The sequence below is a fragment of the Falco naumanni genome, chromosome 2, assembly GCF_017639655.2.
Source record: "Falco naumanni isolate bFalNau1 chromosome 2, bFalNau1.pat, whole genome shotgun sequence".
NCBI classification, from domain to species: Eukaryota; Metazoa; Chordata; class Aves; order Falconiformes; family Falconidae; genus Falco; species Falco naumanni.
The window spans coordinates 118,411,730-118,439,381 of NC_054055.1; the positions used below are offsets into that span (position 1 = coordinate 118,411,730).

General features: G+C 48.5%; 2 protein-coding genes across 4 annotated transcripts; both read right to left on the reverse strand.

The window, feature by feature from the left end:
• Nucleotides 1-8,341: 8,341 nt before the first annotated feature.
• On the reverse strand, nucleotides 8,342-13,205 carry LOC121083094 (nectin-1-like). Of its 3 annotated transcripts, none has more exons than XM_040583048.1 (6): nucleotides 12,667-13,193; nucleotides 11,451-11,789; nucleotides 10,876-11,160; nucleotides 10,035-10,137; nucleotides 9,697-9,817; nucleotides 8,342-9,079 (listed from the first exon to the last, which is right to left on the reverse strand). In XM_040583048.1, the coding sequence occupies exons 1-6, from the start codon at nucleotides 12,746-12,748 to the stop codon at nucleotides 8,813-8,815; spliced, it is 1,197 nt and encodes a 398-aa protein (XP_040438982.1). In that variant the 5' UTR covers nucleotides 12,749-13,193; the 3' UTR covers nucleotides 8,342-8,812. The 3 variants fall into 3 exon arrangements, with proteins under 3 accessions (XP_040438982.1, XP_040438983.1, XP_040438984.1); XM_040583049.1 differs by lacking the exon at nucleotides 12,667-13,193 and adding an exon at nucleotides 12,558-12,652; XM_040583050.1 differs by lacking the exon at nucleotides 10,876-11,160 and having other exon boundaries at nucleotides 12,667-13,205.
• Nucleotides 13,206-16,647: 3,442 nt separating this feature from the next.
• On the reverse strand, nucleotides 16,648-27,644 carry LOC121083095 (OX-2 membrane glycoprotein-like). The gene is made up of 4 exons (XM_040583051.1): nucleotides 26,130-27,644; nucleotides 23,815-24,150; nucleotides 18,461-18,772; nucleotides 16,648-17,919 (listed from the first exon to the last, which is right to left on the reverse strand). The coding sequence occupies exons 1-4, from the start codon at nucleotides 26,359-26,361 to the stop codon at nucleotides 17,588-17,590; spliced, it is 1,212 nt and encodes a 403-aa protein (XP_040438985.1). The 5' UTR covers nucleotides 26,362-27,644; the 3' UTR covers nucleotides 16,648-17,587.
• Nucleotides 27,645-27,652: the final 8 nt, after the last annotated feature.

The following is a 27,652-nucleotide window of genomic DNA, read 5'->3' on the forward strand; positions in this document are numbered from 1 at the left end:
GTTTCATACTCACAAGCAGTCTGGCCAGGGTCTTCTGGGTTCCTGCTCATTGGTGACGAGGAACTGGTTTGGGGATATGTCTCTTACATCACCGGGAGCGGTCTCTGCTGTCGCTGCTACCTTCCTGTTGGGCTGCGAGGAAAAGGGGCAGCATGAGTGACAGAGGGTGATCTCGCTGCCACCTTCCTATTGTTAGGCTACAAGATCTTCCACTGACAAGTTGTCTCTGTTGCAGTTTTATCAGGCTTGTCCCAGGCTTAACAAGCACAACCCATTTCTCAATTTGATTAATTAGAAACAGCATCCTTTGCAGTCTGTGCAGGACATTCCATCTACTGTTTGCTGTTTCTTCAGCTTTCACACACAAACATGCATGGATATGTTCATATGCCTTTCCTGTCAACTGCCCTTACAAGGCACTAGAAGGTCTCCTGATTCAAAGTACCGCTGCCCATGGGAAAAAAATATCAGGCTTGGCACAGTTTTAAGCCCCTGCCAAAATTAATTGAGAAAGATGTCCACATAGTGGCTGAGAGCCCACATAAAAAAAGATTTCTGGTTTTATTTAAGACACAGGTGCGTGGGAATATTTGGAGAACTGCAACTAAAGTGTCCTAAGGAACAGGCTGGTGTTTGCATTGCTCTTGAGTCACCCCAGGATCACCTGTGTGTTAACCATGCTTGCTCCACTGCTCTCAGTACTCCAATGCACAAAGCAGTGCCTTCTGACCCGTGAAAAGAGAAAGCCCCCACCAGATTGGGTCTAATCTGTTGCTGGAGGCTGGGTCAGGGCAGTGGCTCTTCCAGCTGACACAGCTGTCCCTGGGAGACAGCTGTCCTGGCTTAATCCCGGCCCGCAGCCAAGCCCCATGCATACACTCTCTCACTCCTCCAGGTGAGATGGGGGAGAGAATCAGAAGAGTAAATGTGAGAAAACTCCTGGGCTGAGACAAAGGCAGTTTAATAGGTAAAGCAAAAGCCACGCATGTGAGCAAAGCAAACCAGGGATTCATTCGCTGCTCCCCAAGGGCAGGCAGGGGCTCAGCCATCCCCAGGACAGCTGGGTTCCAGCACACGTTGCAGTTACTTGGGAAGACAAACACCGTATCGCTGAATGTGTCCCCCTGTCCTCTTCTTCCCCCAGCTCATATATACTCAGCATGACATCATGTGCTACGGAACATCCCTCTGGCTGGTTCAGGTCAGGCGTCCTGGCTGTGTCCCCTCCTGACTTCTTTTGCTCCCATCCGCCCCTGTCCGCCAAGCCTTCTGCTGGCAGGGCCTGAGAAGCTGAAATATCTTTGACTTAGCACAAACATTACCTAGGAACAGCCAAAACCATCAGTGTGTTATCAGCATTGTTCTCATACCAAATCCAAAACACAGCACTGCACCAGCTACTAAGAAGAAAATTAACTCTATCCCAGCTGAAAGCATGACAGTATCCACCCCTTATTCCACACCAGTTACATCATGCCACACTTTCCAACACAACCTCATTAACCACCACCACCCTTCCCGTCCTTTGATACAATACACAGATATCATTCCCCAAGGCCCAAGCTCCACCACAGCCTTTTTTCAACATTTTCTTCTATCTCCTAAGACTGACGAGTAAGTCTCGAGTCACTTGAATTTCCCTCTGCCAGCTGCCTTCTTTTTGTTTTGAGTAGAGAACGGATTCTCTCTAAAGCAGGTCAGGTCTCAAGTAACTATCTACTACTTGTTTGAGGCTGATGTACCTACGCCTTCAAACATGTTCTTCTTTTTATGAGAAAAATGTGTTAGCAAGTCTGTGTTCACCTGTCCCCACTATAGCTGGGGGTATTTCAGAGGGAATTCCAGATAACTACAGACTACATTGCTTAAAATAAATTTATCCAGAAGTGCCCTGTACCATCAAAGCGACGAAAGCAGGGAAGTCCCAGGGACATCCTCCTGCTCTTATTTCGTGAAAATAAGGGGGACGTTTGAGGGACTTGAACGATGTTTTATATTAGCTCACCCCGTAACTCACATCTACTGAGGTGGAATTATCCAAATTTTGCTGCTCCTTTATTGGGCTGGGGAAACTTAGAGAAGAAAGAAGAAAATTATGACAGGGTCTGGAAAGTAAGAGGGCTTCTTCTTTGGAAGAGAGGGAGGAAACCAGAGCTGAGCAAGGGAAGAATAGTTCTGAAGTAGTAGATTAAGACCAGAGGTAACCTGAGGGCAGACAGAGGCAAATGTAAAGTACTCCAGACAGACCAGCAATGGCAGAAAACGCAGAATCTTTTTATATTCATAGAAGAACAAGACACAAAAAAATTCCTTTCTGCCCTATTCTGTGCTCTCGTGTAAATCGTTTCTTTTTACAAGGACCTGGCTCAGTTCAGCAATCTCTGCCGAGGTTTGCAAAGTTCTTTGTACATCACCTTCTCTGGAGCTGGTGGTGGTTGAGCTGACACCGATTCTCTGGTGTGTCAAAGCCTTTGAAGTTAGTGAGAAGGAGTATGTAGACACCTCTTGTCCTAAAATCCAGAGAGCTCTTTGTTCCTCTCCTTTTATTTCTTCACCTGCAGTACACCCTGCATGCTGGTGGAAGAGGCAATGTGAAATCCCTTCTGTCACCAGTGAGGTTTACTCTGTTCTTTTCTCTGCCTTATGGGTAGACATGCTCTGCTGTTAATATATTTCTTGGTTCTGCCCTTGGTCTCTGGACTAATGACCCCTTTTAAGCAGAACCATTTGAGCCAGTAACCAGTGAAACTTGTACCTGTTTGAGGAAGAGAGTATGATACAGCTGATGCAAATTGCCATCAATTCACAAGGAAAGAAAAAAAAAAAAAAAAAGCATTAGAGAATGGCTGGAGTCAGTGAGACAGATTCCATTAACACCAAAGCCACTAAGTTTTACAGGGTGTGTTACCTGCTGGAGGCTTACTTCAGGAGTGTTAGGCTCTGCTGATTCAACTCTCTTCTGCTTCTGCTCATATAAATTAGCATATACCCCTTAATCATCATATTCAAGCAATGCTTCCTCAAGTATGAATGTTCAAATAGGTCTACTAGGAGGTGCAGCCTGGTCCAGAGGATCTGCCACCAGCTGTCCTTTTACTAGTGATTCAAACATATGACCATGGACAAACCACATCTTCTCTCTCTCAAACTTACTTCTATAAAATAAGCAAATGCTAAATGATTTACAGTTGGAGATTCTGCTGATTTCTCCAGCACAAACTGCACTGCATTTCACAGCAAAGAGAGTTAAACATGTGGGTGGCGGTAAAAAGTTCTGGGGTCCCTTTACGTAGCAAGAAAGGGCTGGATACATTCTACATTTTGCTTTGCTTTCCACCTCTGGAATAGCTGTGAAAAACAGAAGACACCTGAATTTAAACTTTGCTGTAAAAGGAGGTTTGGTGTTAGATGAACTTAGCAGGAGTGGGGGTTGCTGGGCATCACACAGCCGTGCATCTCTGGTACATTTAAGACATCCACATCTAAGCTCACATTCTCTTCCCTTCTTTTGTTTCCCAGTGGTCTTTTTGTGTTGATGACTGTTCATGTCTTTCTCACTGATCTTCATTTATGTGCCTTTTCTCTGTGTGAGCACTGAACGTCCTGTCAGCCAGGGACTGTGGATACCACTGATTGCGGACCCTCTCAGAAGAGTGCTGCATATTACACAGACTGCTGTATTCACATCCCAGACAGTGCAAATTCTAGTTTCCTAGGAATAACTAACTGGGAGAAAAATCAGGTTGATAGTCAGAAAAGAAGGATATTTCATAAAAGTGAGACAGTCATTACAAATTTTTATATTCATTTCTGCCATCATAGAAAGCCTCCTTCAGCTCTGGGGACAGGCACACTTAAAAGCAAACCTGGGCCTATTATCTGGGTCTTGTGAGTGAGGCTGGCCTGGGGGCAGCTTTGGTCTCAGATTTTTGTTTTGTTTTGCTTCTAAACCTGGAAATTTTTCCTTCTGAAAGGAAACAACACAATTACTACGACTGAAAGAAACAATTCCATTTCGTCAGGAAGAATCAAAGAGCACTTTCAAACTCCTACCTGAAAAGCAGTGAAAAACAGGTCATCTGCCCTGTAGAAATCCAGTACTGAACTGTTTTAAAAAAAGCTCTCAAGTGAGACATTCTGGAACAATTGAGACTTTTTCTGCCTACTTGTTTTCTGATACCTGGTGTGCATTTAATCATATTTTTGTATGGGTACCCAGCAAGGAAGGGGTGATAGAGGCAAGAGGACAGCATTTTCAAGGGTTTGATGGGATGGAATAACACCAGGGAGAGGAAACAACCTTGAACAGGCCAGAAGAGACAAACTATGTGGCTGGGTCAAGTACCAGCAAAGCAAAGGACAAACTTTCTGTTGTTTGCATCAGGGGTATCGCATTGGTTGATAGTACATCAGGTCTGGATCCTGTGAATTAGAAAAAGAGCAGCAGAAGAAGAAAAGTGCTAAAAGAGTGCAGGAAGCTGGAGAGAATCAAGCAGAGGGTCCCCAGACTCTCTCATTCACCTTTCAGAAAAAACATGTCCCACTAGCAATGCCTGGTACTGTTTCCCAGCAGCTGCTGGCTTCAGTTTTTCCAAATTGGCCTCCAAATCCGTGTCTGCCAGTTCCACAGCAGAATGGTACAGAGTCACAAACCGGACACTAGAGCCATTAAAACTGCACAGTGGCTGCAAGTTCCTTCTGCTGGGCCACAGCCCGCTGGAGAGCCTGGCGCATCATGCCCCTTTGGGCTGGGGCGTATTACCTGTGACCAGGGTTCAGCCCCCTTCTCTTGCATCTCGTCAGAAGGTTTCCAACACAGGGGAGCCTGCTGGGAGCTCAGCACTTCTGTTGGTGATGCAGCAACATCTTGGTTTCCCCATGCATCCTAAACTAGACTCCAAGGAACAGTTTCTGATTCATCATCTTGATGTGGTCAGACAGTTTTACAATACTGATTTTCAGAAAGAAATGTTGAAGTTCTATACATAGATAGATCACAGAATACAGTTGGGTTGGAGAAGACCTTTGAGATCATCAACTGTTAACCGAGGACTGCCAAGTCCTTCGCTAAGCCGTGTCCCTAAGCACTGCATCTAGACATTTTTTGACCACCTCCAGGGATGGTAAAGCCACCACCTCCCTAGGCAGCCTGTTCCAGTGCTTGATCAGCCTTTCAGTGAATTTTTTTCCCCTGATGTCCCATCTAAACCTCCCCTGGCGTAATATGAGGCTGTTTCTTCTTGTCTTATCACTTGTTTTCTGGGAGAAGAGACTGACCCCCACCTGCCTACCACACTCTTTCAGGCAGTTGTAGAGAGCGATAAGGTCCCCCTGAGCCTCCTTTTCTCCAGAGTAATGAACCCAGCTCCCCCATCTGCTCCTCATAAAGTTTGTGCTCCAGAGCCTTGGCCAGCTTCACTGCCCTTCTGAAGCATGGAGTAGAGAACTGACACCTTGCTTTTGTTAATAAATCCTTTCTAGATAGGAGACAACCTACATTTAATACCCTTAAAATTATTCTGAAACTCTTCTGAAGTAGATATGCAAAAAACTTTTAGAAAACCACACTAGGACATTCCCCCTTTTCTCCTCTTAGCATATAGGTTCTAGTATTAAGAGGTAAACCTCCAGCAAACAAAGCTGTTTTTTTACTCTGCTGATGGGCAGCTAAAACCCACCACAACCTCACTTACGAGAATAGCTACGTTTCTGTAGACAAGGAGAGTTCAAGGCAAGTTGGTTTCTTGAAGCCTAAAAAGGAAACTTGGGTGTTTACGATTCAAATCTGTATATTCTGTAATTTATGTGAAAGAGAATATCAAATAAAATATTCTTATTGAAAAAAAAAATCTAAGTTTTAGTCTAGAAGTGTGTGTGGGGGGGTTCTTGCTTGGTTTTTGTTAGTCTTGTTTGATAGTCTCATTTATAAAAGAGAAAAATGAACTCAATGCAAGTCTCTTGTTTCAGCTGTTTTGCAGGGGCTCAGTGCCGAAAAATGAAAAAGAACCCAAGAGGTTTTATGTTCTTTGATGATGGAGTTCGTAAGAAAATGTACTGGTGTGGTATCTAGTAGACAACTCCTTCGCCCAGGGGCATGCAACAAAAAAATGATGAATGATGCTTCCAATCTTCTACCACCAAATCAAAGTTTCTTTTTACTGTGTGAATTTAGTCCCATGCCTCTGCCAGCAGTGGTTTCAGAAAAAAAATATTCTTCCTATTTCAGCATCATAAAACATCTAAAAGATGGCCTTTCAGCTACATTTCGAAGTGACATCTTCAGCCAGAGCTGCTGGGGAGATTCCTTTACATCTCGCTGCTCTCTTAGAACCAGGAACCTGGTACCCAGGCAGAGGAAAAATACCAACATGGTGCACCTCAGAAACGGCCTGGCATGCCAAAACAGGAACGTGAACGGTTTATACAGCCTGAACATCCTCTATTATATACCAATAGATATAACTATAAAACACATAGTTTAAAAGGACACTGTCCTGAGGCCCAGATAAAAGGATCCCAAACCTGAGAGGTGCAGGCTAAATAATGCCATTTACTTTGCAGAGAGAAACGTGTTACCCAGAGCCAGTTTTACCCAAGGAAGGGGCGAGCAGGAGGGTGGCATTCCCACTTGCCCTCTTTCCATCTGTTACGAAAAGTTATGCCCAGCATCAACACCACCACTGTTGCCCTGGACTGGAAAAGCTGCTGTGACAGGAGGTGACCGAAAACAGGGCTGGGTCAGAGCGAAAACTGCCCAGCCATAGACAGGCAAAAAACTAGGCTTTTTGCAGTTTGGGTTTGTTTTTGGGGGGGTTTGTTTGGTTGGGGTTTTTTGGTGGTGGCAATAGTAGCTCAAAACATTCCTGCAGAGTCAGCTCTGAAAATATGCTCCGCTTCCGTTTACTTACAAAGTTAACCTGCTTGGCATCACTCATCCTGGAACAGGAAAAGGGAGCAGTCCATTCAGCCCTAATTGCTTTCTGGCTTTAGTTTTACTTCTCAAGACCTTGTCAAAATTTGCTACGCTTCAGAGCTTAGATACTGGTTTTTAAAATCAATACTGAGTAACTGCATAAAGCCCTTGGAAAGAAAACCTCCAAAGAATTGCTGCCAAATTGTTCACAGAGATAACTGGACAGAGAAGCACAAGACAATCACACACCCAGAGACCCTGAACAGCAGTTGGGGTGTTATTCACCCACAGTGAAAACTCCTGATCCCCTCAGTCACGTGCTCTTTTGTTCCCTGAAAGGTGCTTTCTATGGATTTCTTACTCTTTGCGCTCCAGCCAACAGGCAGCGAGTTACACACTCTCTGTAGCTTACGCTCGTTGCGTAGCTGCATGAAGCCAAACTCCGCAGCACCATGGTGGAGCGTTTCGTGGCGTTACATGTCGTGGGTGGCTTTGCATGACACGCAGGCAAAGACACGTGCTGCTTTCAGGTGCTCTGCCTTCGGATGTCATTTGCTGTTCTCGTTGCCATCTGTCAAAGGCAAACGGAAAACGTCTTCCTGCCCTTCCAGCATGTTGCTTGTAAGCTGCCACACCTCCCCTTCCACCAGCCTCTAGTCCCAACGTCCTCGTAAGCAGAAACCTTGGAGAGCTTGTCACACTTCAACATACAGCTGAACAGTAAAAGAAATTACAATCCCACATGTGAACAGATGCTTTCCCTCACTCCCGGTGATCAGTTTGTAGAAAACAATGATAGGTAAGCTCTGCAACCTTCCTGGATTGATAGAGGTTTCTTGCCAACCGGTGCCTTTCTCTCTTCTCTCTGGAAGTTCTTTTCATTACCCGTGCCCAGACTCCCACTAGAGGCTGCTCTGCCATTACACAAGAAGGCGCTCTGCGCTGAGGCTGCACTGACACAGGCTGTGAGAAGAACCTTTGCAAATAATCGAAAGGACATTTCTAATACACCGTGTGTAATGATACAGAGCTGGAGGGGAAGCTTTCCAGCTCGAGCCCTTAAAAACAGAGCTTCTTTTGAAATACTGCTCTCGATACAATTCCATGGGTCTTGCTGCAGCCTCACACAGATCTTCCTGCCTCATTACTTGTAAAACATCAAAAGGCATCCCTAGAGGTGTCACCTACTCACTGGCTTGTCTGGATTGATCCTTGCTGGTGCTCACCGCGCTCGCTCCAGGTGCTGCACCAGGGACACACAGGCTCTGACCCTGCTCCGTGCTGGTGGCTGGCACTCGGTTTCTCTCACTCAGGCCTCCCTAGGTGCTGGCACCCAAGCACACGTGCCCACTAGCCCGTGGTGCTGGCTGCTGGCCCCAGGCCCCCATACATACAGGCACACTGGCTAGGAAGCACCTCACACAGGAACAGAGTTAGAAATGGAGTTTAATGAGAAGACGGGAGAGACAGTGGTGACCAGGTGCTGGGCGCGCTCAGAGAAGCGTACCGACCAGCCTCCTGCGTATGTGCAACCAGACCCTTTAAGCCCTTTATCCCTCCATGTTCCCAGGCTTTTGCATCCCTAGATCCCCTCAGTTCCTCCCCTTCTCACCTTTGGTTCCTCTCCTAAGCATCCTGCACAACCCAAAGAAGCTTTTCCCTTACATCCCATCATGTGTCGGTGCCCTTTTAGGCAGTGACCCCCCGCAGTTTGAAAGGGACTCCAGTGTTGGCTCCTCTGGGTGGATTTCACACCCAGCTCTGGGGCTGAGGATCTCCTGGATCATCCCTGGAAGGGGCTGGGGCAAGGTGCACCTTCCTTCCAGTCCTTAGCGTGGGGTGCCCACCTGCCCTTGGGCCCCTCTGGGCTCATGGAAGTGGGCTTTTAACAGGCTAATGTCACTCCTTCCTGCACTGGGCTGAGGAACAGCTGGCACGGGGTGTTCTTTGGACGGCCCCACATGCTGTTGCCTCTCTGTCCACCTTCACAGGCATGTAGCCGAGCTCCTTGACGTCCTCAATGAGTCCGCTCCCAGCCATGACGTGGATGCCGGTGTTCAGGTTCTCTGCTTCCTCTGAAAACAAGCGTCTGCAACTTTTTTTCTCTCTCGGGTTTCTCCTCAGACCTTTCAGCATTTTGTGAACTGAGGAGCCTGGTGCCTGCTCCTGCAAAAGACCCAGCACAGCGGTGTGGTAACTGTGACAAAGCTCTACCTTATCTGGCACAGAGAAGTGACGAGAAGGCAAGAGGGCTAGTAAAGGACTAGCAAGAGCTTGCAAGGAAAACCTGTGGGAGGTCAGAGGAAAGTGGGGGTGAGTCCCAGCTGTGGTCACTTACTGGTTTTGTCTGTGGATGGCAGCAACCCCCCAGAGCTCCTTCATGCCTGTGTGACTGGCAGGGCAGGGCAGGGCAGGGCAGACTTTTCTTGGGAAACATCTGTGTGAGGCTGCTGATTACAGTGCCTAAGCTCTGCAGTGCTCCCTCGCCTTTGACCAGAAGGGACATCCCATCTGCCCTCCTGGGAATTTCCAGTACCTTTTCCATGCCTTTCCACCTAACCATTGACTAACTTTTCTCCTTCAGCCTTCCCCTGCACTGCTAGAGGTTAGGTGGGGCATGGGTGGTGTCATCTCTCCACTGTGGCTGTCCCATGAAGCAAAGACATGGCAGCAGGAGTGGACCCCAGCTCTCGATGGAAGGGTTTTCTCATGTTCCTGGAAAGTGTTGCTGAGGCTTTTGAAGGATGTGAATAATTACTGGAAGCCGTGGGAGTCTGCATTACCTCACTTTGATAAGCAACATTCTGGTCCTTCAGTGTGCGCAGGCTCATTGCTTGATTGCTTAGGTCTTGGTGTAAGCCCTTCTCATTTTTCGGTGTTCTGGAAACACTATGTACGTTCAGTCTGAAAAACAAACAAATAAACAGCCATTAACTAGTCACATAATGCTTAGAAACCTCCTGGCATTCAGAGTGAATCTGGCTATTTTAAAGATGCTGTTCCTACCTGGATAATTCCCGGCGGCAGGTACATAAAAACAGCATCAGGAAACAGAAAGACAAATTGCAAGCTGGACACAGTCAAGCCATGTCATTTGCAAGAAAATGGAAATTATTCTTACTTTTTCCTTTCAGTCTTGATTAGTCTCATGACACCATATATCAAGATTGCCAAGAACAGCACAGCTATTAAGACTGCCATGATGATTGTGCTCGTCTCAGCACCTACAAAAAGAAAGCACTGTAGTTCACACAGAATCTAGAGCGTTGTTAACACGTTTCTTGCGTCGTTTTCCAGAGGCTGGACTGAAGTGAAACATTCATCAGTTTGTGCTCATTTATTCTTTGTAGGAAAGAAAGGAACAGCGTAACAATTTAACACTGCAGTGGGTGAGGAATTATTTTATTTTTTAAATCAATACTGACAATGTCTCACGTTTCCCTGGTTTTGGGGGAACAAACCCCCAGCATTTTTACTCCTAATCTGTTTGTGTTTCTGTATGAACAAATTTTATCGTGAGGGAAGTCACCCATCCTTCCTGAGACAACTTCCTGCAACATCTTCCATGGGAAATGTTCCCCAGCATTCGACAGTCAGGGACTTGCTCCGCTGGTAGCCTCCAGCTGTGAATACCGCTGGAGAGCTGATAGTGTCTGCTCTATATCAGTGATCATGTAGGAATATAAACACACAAAGACATATCTACATATGTACACAGAAATCTATCTATGTATTAGATATTTATAGATGCACACACTCACCGCACAGACACAAAGGTACCACAGGGAGGAGTCTTCTGGACAGTTTCAGATTATGAAATCTTCATCTAGCATGAGGTCTGAACACCCAGAAAAATGTCTAGCGAGACCTATGTGAAGTACAAGCTGCACTCCCACAATTACACATCTTTTCCTAAGCACCTGCTACTACATGCTGCACCTCTCCATACAAACGCAGCCTACCTTCCCTTCTTTTTTCCAGGTAAACTGCCTTCATTTTCCTTCCCTGTGGGTGCTCAAGGAGGCAGGCCAAGGCACGGAGGTGGTTGGAAGAGAAGGTGAGTCTGTTTGCCACCGTTACTGTTCCGTTTGAGTTTTGGACATGGTGTATTTCAGGGGACCCATCCAGGTCTCTCTCATTCAGCCAGGTGATGCTGGGGGCAGGCTTTCCTGTCGCTGAGCAGACTGCAGTGGAGAGACCCTCGGTGGGCAGGTGTAAATCATATTCCACTGTTAGCTCAGAAATTGCTGAGAGCAAAAAGAGAAAGTACTTTTATCACACTCTATGCCGAGTTTACGGTCAAAGCCGGACAAGTCACCTCTCTGTACGGAGGTTCTTATCTAAAAGCATCTCCTGGCTTATTTACCTTGATCACCTCTGAGGGAAAGTGTGGCAATTCTGGAGACCCTCCACCAAGGAGATGCTGCTGCATCAAAAGTCTCACCATGGTGGAGGGGATAATGCCTCACCTACCTCCTGACTACATCAGGCCTGTGCGGAGTGCCAGAAAGTGAGAAGGTGTTGGTGGAAAACTTACTTTGGATGTTGAGGCATATCTCTTTGCTGAAGGAGCCATGAGGGAACACACTGAAAATGCATCTGTAATAGGACTCATCCTCAAATGTGAGATTTTGGAGTGTGATAGCAGAGGCCTTCACAGCTGCTGTAATGAAACGTGCCTTCTTCTGAAATGGCTCTATCAGCCTCAGCCCGTGCTTTGGGCTGTAGGTGGCTATGTTCTGGAAGGAAGACCCCATTCTCTTCTGCCAGGTGACTTGTAACACTTCCATTGAGAGTAAGAAGTTGCAAGAGAAATTTGCCTCTCCACCAAGGGCTGCTTCAATAATGCCATCAGATTTCACAGGTTCCATCAATCCTAAGAACAAAGCAAACCCCCAAATCAGAGCAAGATGAAAAGCGATTCACCCCCCAAATCAGAGCAAGATGAAAAGCGATTCACTCAAGGAAGGCTACGGTGCCCTGAAGCATCCAGTCACAGTGTCCCCATCTTGCAGAACACTGGAGCAAGGAATGTTACCATGAGGTCGTGTGGCGCACTGGGAGACCTCAGACACCCTGATCTCGTGGGTGGCCATCACATCATTAGCCTATGGGACACATTGCCCATGACGAAGAGGAAGGCAGCAGTGGAACAAAGGGCCGGCAGGCTTCTTAGCAAGCACAGCAAACTCAAGCCCGTGGCCCCTCTGCCTGCTTCTTCCCGGTGCCTCTTAGCTCGCCTTTGTCTGCAAGAGCTCAGAGGTGTCCGCTACGGACCTGACAGGCAGCACCCACCCAGCAAAAGCACCTCTTGGCTCCTGAGAGCATCCCTGCTTCCCCGCTCACCGCACCTGCAGCCCAGGGCACCCCGCAGCTGGGAGGCAGCACAAACGGCTGTGTAGGAATGTCCCCCTGCCCCAGCCTCTCCCAACAGAAGCGTGCACCGCCCAGACACGTGCGCTGGAAGTGCAGACCTGCTCCATCCCTTGTGCTGAGAAGCTTAGCAACACTTGCAAAGGAGGGGAATACCAGGCTGAATAAAGAGCTGGAGTGCAAAGGGAAACTGCCCTGCACCCTCTCTGACCTGCATCTCCCCATTTCACTGCTGACCAACCCCCAGGTTACTGGCTCCTGTTCCAGTTACCAATTAGTGTTTTTCAGTCAGGGTGGCATCTGGGTCTCTCTCTTCTTGCCTAGAAAGGCTGGTGCTGCTCCAGAGTTAACCTTGTGCAGGGAAAGGATGCTCCACTCACCCATCGCAGGCTTGTCCAGCTGGCAGCCCTCACAGAGCAGCAGCAGGTAGATTTCAGCCCAGCAAAGCAGGGGAAAAAACATCACAGGACAGAGCAATTGCTCAGGGAAGCTTGTTCCCTTCTTTCCCCTAGATCTCTTCAGGCTGGCTGGCGTGTCCAGGACAAAGGCTAAAGATTTGGCGCCCAGTTTTTAAAAACTCCTTGGAGGCCAATCAGCGGGGCGGTGGTGCCCGGGAGCACCAGCCAGGAGCCCTGCTTGTGCTTCCTCGTCAATCATTAACAGGAGCAGGTTAACGGCACAGCTTTGCTCCCTACCAACCGCACCAGCTGGCAGAACTAGAAATAAACAGCACAGCCTTTTATTCCGCCCCCTGCCCCCACCAGCAGCAAAGCCTGGTGTTGGTCCTCGTTAGCCCCCTGCTACTGAGCTCTGCTGTGGGTGCCATCAGAAGGAGTTGCACCTCAGAAGGTGTAAATGTGGGATCTTCCTCATAAGTGCAAGTGGTGGCTGCCAGAGAGGGAAGAAACGAGGGGCAAAGCAAGCTATTTCTTTTATTTAGCTGATGGGCAGCTAAAACCCACCACAACCTCACTTATGAGAATAGCTACGTTTCTGTAGACAAGGAAAGTTCAAGGGAAGTTAGTTTCTTGAAGCCTAAAAAGGAACCTTGGGTGTTTATAAAGCAATGCTGTATATTCTGTCGTTTATGTGAAGGATAATGTCAAATAAGATATTCTCATTGAAATAAAAATCTAATTTTTAATCTAGAAGTGTAGGGTTTTTTTCCTGCAAGCTTTTTAACACATTTTAGTCTTTCATGTACGATTTCAAATGCTCTTTTGGTAGACAAGCTGCTTTTTCTGCCCTTTTTCTTAGAGTGGCTAAGGTCTGCACTTTCTGACGAATGAGGGAAGTCAAAACTCTGTTTATATTGTGTATGGGTCTTAGACTGAGGATTCCCAGAGGCTTCCCAGAAATTTCAGGTAGCTTCTTTCAAGGCCGAGCAGATCAAAATAGAGCCCATCCACGGACAGCTTGGAAAAGAATTTAGTGATCCTTTCACACTCAGCTTTATATGAGCAAAAGTAAAAGCAGTGCAGAAATGAGGAGGCCCTTTGTATGGCTTCCAAAATGTGAGTAATTTCTGGTATGCTAAGAGTCAAAAGAAAAATATCCTTGGTTTTTATTGGCCTTGTTTGGTAGTCTCATTTATGAAAGAGCAAAAATAACTCAATTAGTGCGATTCTCATATTTCATCTGTTTTGCAGGTGCTCAGTACTGAAAACTGAACAAAACCCAAAAGGCTGTATTTTCTTCCATGACTGAGTCCGTAAGAAAATTTACTGGTGTGGTATCTGATAGATGAAGCATTACCCTAGGGTTATGCAACAGAAAGATGATGAATGATGCTTTCAAAGCTCTGAAAATATGCTCCGCTTCCGTTTACTTACAAAGTTAACCTGCTTGGTATCACTCATCCTGGAACAGGAAAAGGGAGCAGTCCATTCAGCCCTAACTGCTTTCTGGCTTTAGTTTTACTTCTCAAGACCTTGTCAAAATTTGCTACACTTCAGAGCTTAGATACTGGGTTTTAAAATCAATACTGAGTAACTGCATAAAGCCCTTGGAAATAAAACCTCCAAAGAATTGCTGCCAAATTGTTCACAGAGATAACTGGACAGAGAAGCACAAGACAATCACACACCCAGAGACCCTGAACAGCAGTTAGGGTGTTATTCACCCACAGTGAAAACTCCTGATCCCTCAGTCACGTGCTCTTTTGTTCCCTGAAAGGTGCTTTCTATGGATTTCTTACTCTTTGCGCTCCAGCCAACAGGCAGGGAGTTACACACTCTCTGTAGCTTACGCTCGTTGCGTAGCTACATGAAGCCAAACTCCGCAGCACCATGGTGGAGCGTTTCGTGGCGTTACATGTCGTGGGTGGCTTTGCATGACACGCAGGCAAAGACACGTGCTGCTTTCAGGTGCTCTGCCTTCGGATGTCATTTGCTGTTCTCGTTGCCATCTGTCAAAGGCAAACGGAAAACATCTTCCTGTCCTTCCAGCATGTTGCTTGTAAGCTGCCACACCTCCCCTTCCACCAGCCTCTAGTCCCAACGTCCTCGTAAGCAGAAACCTTGGAGAGCTTGTCACACTTCAACATACAGCTGAACAGTAAAAGAAATTACAATCCCACATGTGAACAGATGCTTTCCCTCACTCCCGGTGATCAGTTTGTAGAAATAAATGATAGGTAAGCTCTGCAACCTTCCTGGATTGATAGAGGTTTCTTGCCAACCGGTGCCTTTCTCTCTTCTCTCTGGAAGTTCTTTTCATTACCCGTGCCCAGACTCCCTGTTTCTGCAAGAGGCTAATTTCTCTTCTTTTGTTGTTGTTTTTTGTTTGGTGTTTTTTTGGTGGGTTTTTTTTTGTTGTTTTTTATATATATAAGAAGAGCCATCAGTTTAAACAGTAGTGGAAAGCATTTTTGAAACTCAGAAAGAACCACCCACCTCTCCAAAACCCCCTGAAGTACAAGTGTGGCCCCATCTGAGCAGCAAGGGCTGACGCTGAGTGCCAGGGGCTGAGCCCTGCCTGCATCCTGCCCCACACTGTCCCAGGGGAAAACCTACTTCTCCCCCAGCCCCTTCCTTCACAGGAGAGGGGGAAATCAAGCTGCAATGACAGGAAAGCTTGAAGAAAACGTGGTTTCCTTCTTTGATAATTATGGGGCTCAGGGGAAAAAATCCCTATTGTGACAGTTGCAGCCAGTTCCCCTTTCCCTGCACTCACCAGCTGTGCTATTACTAAGCATTAGGGAGCCTAAAAAAGCCTTTTATGACAAGGACTGGCTTTATTAATTCTCAGCTCTCCCACTCGCTTTCATTTCAGATTACTTGGCTTTTTGAATGCAACCTCAACCTGCTTCATCTGGGATGCACATTTGAAATAGAGGAGCGAGGAAAAAAACAGATGACATGCACTTGCTCCAGGAAGGCAAGAGAAGAGTAAACAGCCTGCACTGGCTGTCCTCCTGCTACCCACACGACCACACCAGCTGGGTGGGCTCATTTCTGCTTCCCTAGGTCTACAAGGGAAGATTTCACAGGTGTGGGTCAGGATTCAGAGCATTACAGGAGAACTGACAGGTTATCAGCAATGAATTTTAGCAATAGGTAACACTTGTTACCCTGTGGTCGGGTGTATCTGCCCATAGAGAGTGTCCACCTCCCTCATTCTTTCCAGCCTCCTGTTTCCCACTGCACTCACCTGCCACTACACCACAACATACACAAAACCCAGCAGGCAGCCTGCTGCTCCTCCAACTGCCCTTTTATTTCCCCGCTGCCTCCTGCAGGCAGGTGGGATGCCTGGAGACACAAGGCAGCTGTGATGGATCAGGGAAATTAAGAAGGAGGCTGCGGAAACTGCAGCAGAAGAGGGGAGAAGGAAACATGTACCTACTCTTGGCTTTTGTGTTACTTTCTAGGAAAAGCTGATGGAAGCTGGAGTTAGCCACTTCCTCGTGCCTGATGACTCCTGGCTTGAAGCCTGTTGCTCCTGGCATCTGGGTTACAAGTTCAGGCTGGCTGCGGTCTTGGCCTGATCTCTCGTGGCCTTTGGGGCACAGGTTTGACACCTGGAGCTCAGAGCAGCACGCTAGGCTGCTCCATGGGTTTTCCTGCACCCCAGCTCCTTGGCAGGGCTCCCTTGTGGCACCGTCAGCCACAACTCCCAGCCCAGCACCCCAACAAAACACTGCCCTGTTTCAGACAGTCCCTCACCCAGTTTTGAATTTGCAACATTAAAATACCAGAAAGGAGTAAATATAATGTTCAAAACCCCAGAAAACACGAAACAGGGGTTTCATTATGCAGCCAGCTGGAGTATCAAATAAATACAGCTTTTTTTCTATAAAAAGCAATATTATAGTGGAAATAAATAAATAAATAGATATTTTATATATATAAATTGTCCTTTTCCATATATATCTTCGAGTGGGTCACAGCAGGTTTGCTTGGAAGCCCGAGGTGCTGTTGCAAGGAGTTTTTCTCTCACACGTGAAAGGCGGGCAGCTGCTCAGGTGTTCAGTGGTGTCCTGGGGCCGGGGGGCACTGCGGGAGCCTGCCCGCCCGCAGCTCTGTACTGCCCACACTTCTTGGCCTTGGTACAGGCAGGAAGGACCTAACAGGAGAGAGTTTGTTGATTTTTTTTTTCCTTCTTCAAAATATGTGGATGTTTGAAGGGCAGGGGTGAAGATCCGGGCTATCCGTGTTAGCAAATGGGTCCTTGCATCTTTCTGTGTGAGGGGTGACTAAAGTTTTCGCTTTGCAAACCCCCCAGCAGGCTCCAGCTTGGACCTAGAGGCATGGCGCCCAGGGGAGATGTGTATCGCATTTCCTCCCCCTGCTTATTTTTCTCCAAAACACTCATCAAAAGTCAGGGTGCATGCTCTAGGTGGATCTTGCGAGAAGGCTGAGGTGCCTTCAGCGCAAAACTGGGCTGTGATTTTCCTGAAACAATGCCACCTCACTGGGTTTGCCCTCTCCTTGAGCTTGCGTCCTGCACCCCCTGCATCAGGATGGCCTCAGCGAACAGCCAGCAGCATCCCAGCCCCTGGCACAGCACGGCACCCTGGGCTTTCCTCCAGAGGCACGCTCTTCCTCTAAAACCCCTTTTGGTTGAGACGCGTCCTTGTAGCTGCTTCCTCCACAAGCTGCGCTGGCCATGCCAGGGGGAAGTTATTTTAGGAAGCTGCAGAAGAACGGTGCAAGGGCATGGCCACTTCTTGCACAGCTATTTTGTGCATAAATATAGGAACAGAGCAACGCTTCTCCCGCAGCGTGCCTTGCCATTGAGAAAGTGAACGTTTTCTAGCTGTCGTCAATGTTGGGCGCCTATGAACCTGGCTAGTTATGTTCAGGTTTCTCCTTCCCAGCCATCTGGCTGGGGGCTAATCCCTTCGTCCTTCTCCAGCCCCGGCGCAGCCCGCGCTGGGTAGCCTGCAGCCAGCCCTGGGGTGGCCGGGCAGAGCCGGGTCCCAGTGTCGAGCCCCGTGACCGGTGGGGGCGAGCCCTGCAGCACCCCAGGGAGAGGCAGACCTACCCAGCACGGCTGGTCTGGGTTTCTCTCCGGGTCACACAGGTGCTTGAAGCAGCGGTGCAGGAGGCAGCTGAGAATGAAGAGGGAGGTCAGGGAGACCAACACCCCCACCACAATGGCAACGGCCAGTGCCACACTGGTGTCCGGACCTGTGGGCAAAGCAACGGGCACTCAGTTTGTGCACGAAGAAAATACACCAATCCCCAACCCATTCCAGACATCCCTTCGCCAGTCACTGGGGTGAGACAGGGTGGAGAGGGGCTACTGGGAGCCCATACCAGCATGGCCACCAGTGGCACCGCCAGCAGACCTGTGCTTGGGGCCTGATTCCACAGGTAGGCATGTGGCACCCAGCTCCTCGGGGACACCAAAGCCGGCGCGTCTTGGGGTGTGTCAGGCTGCGTGACACGGACACCCTGCGAGTCCCTGGCAGAGGCAGGGAGGCTGGGGCACATGGTGGTGTGTAGGAGACCCGATGAGCGGTAAGGCATTGTGTGCCGTATCCCAGGGTGTCTTGGATGCTCCCCAGCACCTCCTCCATCTCTCCCAAGCCCAGCCTCGGCTGCTCTTTGCTCTTCCAGGTGCCTTCCCCACCTGCTCCCAACCCTCTGAGGGGTTTCCTGATCTACCCCAGGAGGTGTTTCATTGTCTCCTCCCCACTCCAGGGCAGGAGCAGGGCTACATACTGACCCTGCATCAGGCTCTCCGTGGGCAGGACCAGGGTCACGTTTAAACCAGGGTGTTGGATCATGCAGGCGATGGGGTACTCCTGGAGGATTTTGGAGTGGGCATGAGTGAAATTGCTGATGACAGTCACGGTCTGGTTGCTGAGCCTGACGTGGTATTCCCTTGGTTTCTGCTGCAGGATGCTGGGAAGGCGCCAGGTGATTTTTGGAGCTGGTTTCCCTGTTGCTGAGCAGCTCATCCTCACCACTTTCTCAGAGCCCTCAGCTTTGTCTGGACTGGATATAAGCTTCGCCTCCACTTTGGGGTCTGAGATGGCTGTAAAACACAAATTGACAAAATCTGTTACTTTCTGCTCATGTTTGAGCAAAGAGCGTTTGTGTTTACCATTATTTCAGAGGACAACCTTGAAATTGAATCTTGCCTCCCTCTCCCCCAAAGCCCTGGCAGTGACAAATAAACATGGAAGTGTTCAGGCAGTGGTCTGGAAATGAAGAGCTTAGCAAAAACAAAGGGTAAGAGGGTAGAAGCATCCGTATTTCAATTCTGTTATTAATGGCAGCGGTGTAGCATCTCAACTGAGAAGTGGTGATTATGGGCAAGTAAAAAGCAACAGGTACTGAAACCGTGAAACCACATGTTGTCCTCCCTCTGAAAGGGCTGAACTGCTTCAGTGAGCCAAAATTCTTGTTCTTTTCCTTTAAATGCCTCTGCAGCATTAGCTTGATTGCTCTTTGACTTGTAGACCAAAGGACTTAATGCATCTATTTATGCAACACAGTAACAGTGAATTTGTATGTGGTTATGCCACAAGATTTCACCTGTGGAGGTTTTGTGCTTGTTCAACTTTCTTCCCTCTGGTGTTGTGTTTTGGGGGCATCATGGTATCCCTCAAAACCTTCAGTAAAGGTCATTTCTTCTGAACTCTCTCACCCTAGAGATTTACGGATGCTGTCACGCCTAGTCTTAGTCAGCAAGAACGATGAACTACAGGCACCGTTCACGCTTACTCACTCACATGAAGCCTTGCTTGTTGATTCCTGCTGATAGAAACCCTATTTGCAAGGAATACAGGGAGGGGAGGAGTGCAGGAGGCTGCTTTCAACCTGGGTAGAACTACAGGGGAGATCTGAAGGCGTAAGGACACATCTATCCCCTGTGGAAAATCACCTGTTTATTCCTGGGCCGTAACATCGTACCATAATTCAGGTCAGGAAGGACCTCTGGAGGTCACCTGGTCCAAGCCCCTGCTCAAAGCCGGTCTAACAGCCTCCGTTTGCTCAGGCTAAGATCTACACAGACGCATAGCTCCGTGTGGGAGTGCGGTCCACAGGTTTCCGTGTGGCAGCTCTGCAGCCTGCCTTCCGCCTCACTGCATGTGCTGGCGGCACAGGGGTCCAAACCACACTCTACTTCTAGGTCCTCATTTCTGAGAATATTACATTTTTAACCACTTCAGTGCGGTAGCAATTCTAGTTTAATTCAACTCTGAGTTAATACGAATGCCCTCTGATTAAAAAAGTATTCTTGCTATATTTAGTAGTATTCCGTGTGTATTTTTCTATTTACATAGCAAAAATAACAACGATCAGTGCAATATTGATGCGGAAATTAATTTTTGTCTCAACACTACCAAACATATCACTGTCATTTAGTGATCTTACCTTTAAAAAACCAAAAATATCTGTTTATTCTTCTTAGGAAAAAATTATTCTTTTTCCTTTTGGGAGGTAAACAAAGATATGCATATGAACGAGATGTAGCAGACACCAAATGATCCTGTGAAACGGGGAAAAGGCTTGTGCCAGATGCATAATGGTGCCTGCAACCTCCTGATACAATTCCAGATGCATCTCATGAGGTTGTCTGGATCCTCCAAGCCATAACTGCCAGAGGGTGGAAGGAAAACACTGTATACCATCTTCCTGTGTGCACGTGTGTGTGTTTTGGTTGTTTTTTTTTTTTTTTTTTAATGGCTAGACCTCATTTATTTACTATGGTTGTGCCTGCCTAGAAAAAAAAAAAAAAAGTGGGTATTTCTCATTTTGTGCATCACCTGTAGACAGAAATTCAAACCCCACAGAACTGACGAAACCCACTAGTGTTGCTCTGAGAGCAACAAGAAAAGTGTGTAGGGGGATTTCAGCTGGAACTTCTCAAAATCTCCCATGTATGAAAATACAAGTGTCATGAACAGTTTATGTTTTGATTAATAAATGAACTTCTTCTTTTGCTCACGGGATGCATAAAAATAACATCTCCACCTACAGCATTAACTTCAGATATTAGATTGCAACATTCAAAAGCAGTAAAGGAAAGCTATCACGGATGCTTCCAGAGGGGATGAGCAAAATTGCTCAGTGCCTTGGCAGGAACACATGCGCTCCTCATCTGCTCTTCTTCTGACTAAGCAGTTCTCTCTCTTCTCACATTGGACACCAAGGAATGATTTTTGTGAAAAAAATCCTGCAGGGATGAGCTTCCCCTTAGCAAATGTCTATAACAGATGGCACAGTCAAAACCTGTAAGCGCTTGCTCTTGCAGTGAAGTCCTGCTACGCTGTTCGTTAGTGTGTGCCCACCGTTGGTACCTGATGCATACATTGAAATTAGCTGCTGCTTCTCCTTTCATCAAAGTATTTGTTCCTAGTGAAAAAAGTATCCACAAGAGATACTGTGCACAAGTACTTGCTTTAGTAGCTCTTGCAGAGCAGTGCTGCAAACATTCCCAAATTCGAGCTGTTCCCAAGCATTGTTCCCAAGTAATCAAAAAAGGGACTTCCTAGTGAAGTACATCAGCTTTAATTATCTCTAACGGCCTTCTGTAATCAAAGGGGGGGTTTCAGGTCACGATGAGCTTTTTATGTTTAAAAGCTTGACAGTCGTCTCAGAGAGATGGATAAAAAATTTCAGGAATTCCAGTGTGGCTTGTGATGGCAGAAAGCCTTTTGCAACCGTATGGCTGTTAACCAGCAACGCCGTGCCTAGGTTTCCCTGTCTGAGAAGCAATGATGGCATTTCTCCACTGTGCTCGAGACTTCCAGGTGAATGGAGCTGTCTACAGTGAAGGCAGAAGGTCTCTGAAGACAGCCCAGCAAATCCCTGGGGAATTTTGTGACCCAGCAAATCTTGCCCGTTCTCAAGAGGTGCATCCCCCTGCCTCCGTACGTGCTCACTCAAGCCCCTTCCTGGGTTTCATTCTCATCCTCTTTGGCAATGAAGGTCAGCAAAATGTTTCCAAAGCAAAACCGAGGGGGAAGGGGAGCAGGCTGTTCAAAAGAGACCCGCCAAGCACTCTTGGAGCTATTCTGTTTCAAAATGGGTTTTGCTACAGGGTAGGAAATTTCTGCTGCTTCTTGAGTTTGCTGCTTTCAGCCAGGCAGGTCTGAGATTCCTGCAGTCATACCCGTCTCTTTCATCACAGTGTTGGATCCAGTTCTTACAGGGCTTCACTTCCCCTCACCATGGCGTGACGGTGCCCGTCCTGGAAGAGCCCCCCTTGTGACGGCTGGGGTAATCCGGCAATTACCAGCCTGTAAACTCCCTGGCAGTCCCCTTGTGAGGGCAGAGATGTGGCAGCCTTTCATTTTCATCTGGTGACTCCGGCTTGCTCACCTTGCCCTGAATCCCTGAGTCTTGGGAGATTCCTGCTGGCTTCACACACCATCCCGGGGGGTCCTCTGCGCTTGTTCACACAAGTGGTTCCCATTGCTATGAGTGGGGGAATAAGGGAGTAGACTGCAGCTTTTAAGTAGCATCACAATAAATTAGCTCTGATAAAATACACCATATGTGAACCAAAATCTTCTGGCACAGTGCCAAACGCTTAGCTATTCATGGTGACCCTCCAGGACATGTTCGATAAAGCACATTTTGGGGAGACCACAACGACCCCCCTGAGCCAGCCCCTGGCAGCAGCAGTGGGCTGACGAGAAGTGAAAATCCTCTCAGTTCATGTGTTTCCATCTGAGAAGGTTTTCTGTTAAAGTGCTCTGCTGAAGGATGAATCATAGCCACAAGGCTGGAGGATTTGGGAAATATTTCTCCCACTCCAATTAAAAAAAACAACAACCAAGCAAATCTAAGTTTGTGTTTAGATTTATATGGTAAACAAGAATGGGATCCCTCTGCAAGGCATTTCCGTATTTTCCAGTGTTTACCCACTGAATGACTCAGGGCTGGGTCTCTTTAGGAACACCTTCCTCTTCGTATCTGAAATATTGAGTGAATTTCTCCTAATTTCTCTTTTCTGCTCTAGGAGCTTTCCCAAGAAAGAGGAAAAACAACTTTTGTTCCAGGACTGGTTTTCCCTCACGTTGCCCATCAGCCCCCCTCCCCTTTCCCCTGTTGCCCAGTCATCATTCCCCCATCTTTTTTTCCACGCAGAGTACTCCTGGCACGTGGATATACGTGCGGAAATCTGTGTCTGTGTCTTTGCCAGCAGAAGGTGCTAGGGATAAATAAAAAACCCCGCAGGGGTCATACCACCAGTGGCAGGTCCCAGGCACCGATATTTCCCACGTGGGACCTGATCTTTGGCCAGTGTCCCCACAGCAGAGTCACCGATGAGAAAGTCGCGAGCCAGGTGTCCTCGGGGCACGTTTAACTTTCTCACAGGCAGAAAACAAGACCCTTCCTCAAAAGACAAGCAGCTTTTCTGTCTGGTTCCTTTTGAGGTCATCTGTTTCTCTCTTTCGGCCTATACTTGCCGTTTGATGATTTCACGTGGGGGTGTCAGGTATTACCGTCTTGACTCATGATTTGCTTTAACTCACTTCTTGAAGTGAGACCGACCTGCCCCAGGTATTCACGTGGCAAAGCCACAAGCTGTGCCCTGTTTCAACCTTTTGGTTTTTTCATCTCTTTTCTGAGCCCAGCCCAGCTACCGTCATTTTTACTCTAGCTCGTTTTGATACTGGATACTCTGGTCACGCATATGCCTCTCTGCCTTTGGAATACTTTAGATTTTTCTTGAGACTGAAGGCAGAGTAAGAAGAAAAGTGCCTGATTTCCAGGCCTGGGAGGGGGGAGCAGCAGCGGAAGGCAGCAGAGGGGTGCGGGGGCCGTGGTGGCCGGCTGGCAGCACAGCACGTGGCCAGGGAAACTTGGAGGAAGTCGTGAGTTACGCAGCAGCTTTGGGATCTCGCTGCTGACTTGAAGAAGAAGAAGAAGAAAATGAAAGAGCTGTTGAAAGCTGGTTTCCCATCAGAAGTCAAAGCAGAGGGGGAGGGAGAGCCAGAAAGGAAACGGAACCACTTTTCCCACAGCCATTTAGCAATGACCAGTGGTCAGGGAAGGATTTTTGCAGGGAAAATGACTTGGTCCCCAGAAAACAGCCCATACGCAGTCATGATGCCTTACCATAAACCTTGAGACACATCCTGCCGGTAGCAGGCCCCGAGGGGAACATGTTGAAGATGCACTTGTAGCATCCTTCGTCTTGGAGGGTGACTCCATGAAGGGAGATGGCCGAGGTTTGTAGCTCACTGCGGGCAAAGCTCACGTGGCCAACATAGCCCTTTGCTATCTTTTGGCCGTTCATGGTACTGTAAGTTGCTATGTTGTCTTCAGCCCCATCCACCTCCTTCTGCCAGGTCACCTGTAGCACATCTTCTTCTGTGACCGACCGGCATGCAAAAGTAACGTTTCCACCTGCCTGGACCGCCTGGACCTTTTTGTGCATCACCTGCACGGAGCCTGGGGGAGAAGCAGTTGTTGTACTCAGCGTTTCTCACCACCCTTCTGCAGCCCACCCACAGCAGAACCCCCCGCAACCCCTCGCCCTCGCTCCTGAGCAGAACAGCTCTGGAGGGTTTCTCTGCCCTTCCATCCAGGGAAAAAACGAAAACACAGCTTGAAAGAGAGTTTTGCTGGCCCTGACACCTCTCACGCAAAGCATCTCACCAGCTTGATACCTGCGCTGCAGAGCGAGCTACAGAGACAGGTGGCTCTGGTGTCTGCAGCAGGTGATTTCTGTCTGCTAAGACTTATCTCACAGGGGCACCTATGGAGAGGTTCCCTAAATATTCAGCCGTGCCATCACCCCCACACCCATCGGTGTATTACTGCTCTCTGAGCCCTCCTGCAGCACAGGGAGAAGCGAACCAGTAAAGCTGCTAAAAATTATTACTTGTATCACTACAGGTTGTGTGCCCACGGTTATCAGAGACTGACAACAGAACAGAAAACCAGAAGGAAAAAGCAGAGTAGGGAGGACCAGAAGCAAACCACAGCTGCTCTGCCAGCTCAGGCTTGAGGCCATGCAGCTGGGAAGCAGCTGAGACCCTTCTGAAGGCTCACAGACAGAAAATTTCATAGCGCAGGCGCCATGATATTAAAGGTCTCTGGGGGAAAGAAAAAACCCAATCAGTCTCCTCTTCCAATTCGCAGACACATGTGGAAAAACTATTAAAGGAACAGGCAAGCGAAGTGGATGCTCCCAGGTGTGACAGCGCGGCTGCACAGTTCTCTCACAATAGCAATTTTCAAAGTTTATTTTTGTACTTTGGCAGAAGGGAAATACCAGCAGGGACAGTTACACACTGAAAACATAATTCAATTTACAAGCAAGGGAAATCTCTTTGCAGGCTTTAAAGAGGCGTGAGGCTGTCTGCAGTGCCCAGGGACACTCGGCTAACCCACCCGACAGAGCGCTCTGGGGTGCTGCCCCCGCCACGGCCATGGCCACGGCCAGGCCGGTCACCAAGAAGCCAGCCATGAAGCTGTGCCAGTCATTTTGCTTTTCAGAGCTCGGTAGTGCCATAAGCAGAACACAAAGCAAGCCCGCAGAAGCTAATTTGGAACAAATTCAGGCTTTTCCACGTGTTCTTTAATTACAGAACCCAACGTAACACCCCCATGCTTTTAGTGCCCCGAGTACCTCTAAGCACCATGTCCAGCACTACAGATAATTCTGTCCTGATTAAGCAAATCAGTGCCATACTCTGACCCAAATCCCAGCCACAAGAGCAGATTAAATCAAACTTCAGTCACGCAGGTCATTCAGACTGTTTGGACGTTTGCCTGGCTCATGATCTGCAAACTGTAGTAAATTCATACATCTGTCTGCAGCGTGTAAATACACTGGTGGTAAATTAAGGTGATGATGCCATCAAGGCAACTGGCAGTGACATGCCTGAAGCCCCTCACTATCAAGTGCGGTGCCACAAGTCCCCTGTCACTGCTGGGCTTGCCCTGGGGGGTGTGCGAGGTGGGGAGTGCAGCACCCAGCAGCGCCCAGCAGCACCCAGCAGCGCCCAGCAGCGCCCAGCAGCGCCCAGCAGCGCCCAGCAGTGCCCAGCAGTGCCCAGCAGCGCCCAGCAGTGCCCAGCAGTGCCCAGCAGCACCCAGCAGCGCCCAGCAGCGCCCAGCAGTGCCCAGCAGTGCCCAGCAGCGCCCAGCAGCACCCAGCAGTGCCCAGCAGCACCCAGCAGTGCCCAGCAGCACCCAGCAGCACCCAGCAGCGCCCAGCAGCGCCCAGCAGTGCCCAGCAGCGCCCAGCAGTGCCCAGCAGTGCCCAGCAGCACCCAGCAGCACCCAGCAGTGCCCAGCAGTGCCCAGCAGCACCCAGCAGCACCCAGCAGCACCCAGCGGCACCCAGCAGCACCCAGCAGTGCCCAGCAGCTGGCAGGGCCACCCAGGTCCCTAAGGCTGTTGCAGACAAACAAGGGACTTACCTGATGCACTGGTCCAGATGCTGAAGAGGAGCAGACAAGCGACCATCATCTTAGCTGTGCGCACAGCGAGACAAGCGAGCGACTGACCCATTGAGCGCGGCTTCCCCTTTTTTATACGCTTCGCTCCTGCTCTAGGGACATTCCCCCTGCCTGCACGTACGGTAAGAGGCACCTCATAAAAACCTCCTGCCCCTCCAGCACCCAGCTGAATAATAGAAATTTCGGGAGACATGACAACAAATGTCAGAGCCAGAAACCGAAGGTTTCCCAGCCGGGCTGCTGGCCGGACAGGGGTAACGGGTTACAAGGCTGGGTTTTTCACGGGTGCCTTTCCCATAAGGTTAAGCTTTTGCAAGTGCCTAAATACAAGCCCAGATTTCTAAGCTGGCTGAGCAGCCGGCATCTGCAGGGGACAGAAGGAGAGGCCACCCTGGGCTCAGGGAAAGGAACTCCGGTCAATAGTCATGCTGCAATGAGTAGTACAAATGTCCCCAGAATGTAACCCAGAGGGCCCAGTTAGGGGTCTGCACCCCACGTGCAAATCAGTGCAGACCCAGGAGGTGCTGCTGCCACTGTAATGCAACTCCATGTCCAGGTACAGAGACCAGAGCAAGCCAAGCGCCCAACCCAGGGCTTGGGTCATATGTTGCCACAGGGATAAAACAGAGCCTTGGTCTCCCCTCTCCTCCGTTGAGGCTGCCCCATCTCCACGTGTCCGTGCTCCTTCCCCAGCCCTGTCCCTTGGAAAGCCAGCGCTGCCACCCCACAGCTGCCCCCCTTCTTCTCCACTCTCACCTGCCACCACATCAAAATAGCTCTCACAGCTGGTTTGAGTCATTGTTTTGGTGCCTTTTTTGCTCTGTCACTAGTACACCTGTGTTTCTTTCTGCTGGCTGGGATCGCACAGCCGAAACCAAGCAAACCCCCAGCCCATGGGTCGGTCACGCACCGCGCAGCAGGAGCCCCAGCCAGCCAGACCTCATTTGCTTATCAAACTTGTACTGGTGAACTTGCCTTTCGTGTCTCTGCTTTCTGATTAGGTGGCTGACAGTTCTGAAAGTTCTTACTACTCCCCATGACTATGATGGCATTGAAAAATGTTTTTGCTTTGAGTTGAATTGCTGTGCAGATTAACCTTGAATCATGCAAATAGGTTGAGGCAAGCCGACGGGCCCAAGGCACAGCGTGCCAACAGAAGTTCTCAGACGTGCTTCACATACACAGTGCCTTCTCTCTTCCCGAGCTGTAATTAATTATCTGAAAATAGAAACATCTCAAGTATCATTATTCCTCTAAAGAAACATTTCCAATGTGCTTTTGAGTAGGTTCAATAATTTGTTCCCATCACTCTGCAAATGGCAATTGCTTCATACTACTTTCTTTTTCTTTTGAGGTAGCACATCTCATTTGCCTTTCTTTGAGTTATTTTCATGGTCACATTTTCCTACAAGTTTTCTGGAAGGGCATTCTGGCCCTATCAAAATGAGAAATCAGTGAAAACCCATTCTTGTGGGGTTTGCTAG

Bases quoted from the DNA above. Each gene is read 5' to 3' on its own strand.
- LOC121083095 (XM_040583051.1), bottom strand. From the start codon at position 26,361: ATGTCTCCCGAAATTTCTATTATTCAGCTGGGTGCTGGAGGGGCAGGA. The intron at 24,151-26,129 runs GTAAGTCCCTTG...CTTCTCCCCCAG, and splicing joins CATCTGGACCAGTGCATCAG to GCTCCGTGCAGGTGATGCAC. The intron at 17,920-18,460 runs GTCAGTATGTAG...CTTTGCCCACAG, and splicing joins CACGGAGAGCCTGATGCAGG to GTCCGGACACCAGTGTGGCA.
- LOC121083094 (XM_040583048.1), bottom strand. From the start codon at position 12,748: ATGTTTTTTCCCCTGCTTTGCTGGGCTGAAATCTACCTGCTGCTGCTC. The intron at 11,161-11,450 runs GTAAGTTTTCCA...TTTTGCTCTCAG, and splicing joins GATATGCCTCAACATCCAAA to CAATTTCTGAGCTAACAGTG. The intron at 9,080-9,696 runs GTAATGCAGACT...GGTCTTTTGCAG, and splicing joins ATGTTGCTTATCAAAGTGAG to GAGCAGGCACCAGGCTCCTC.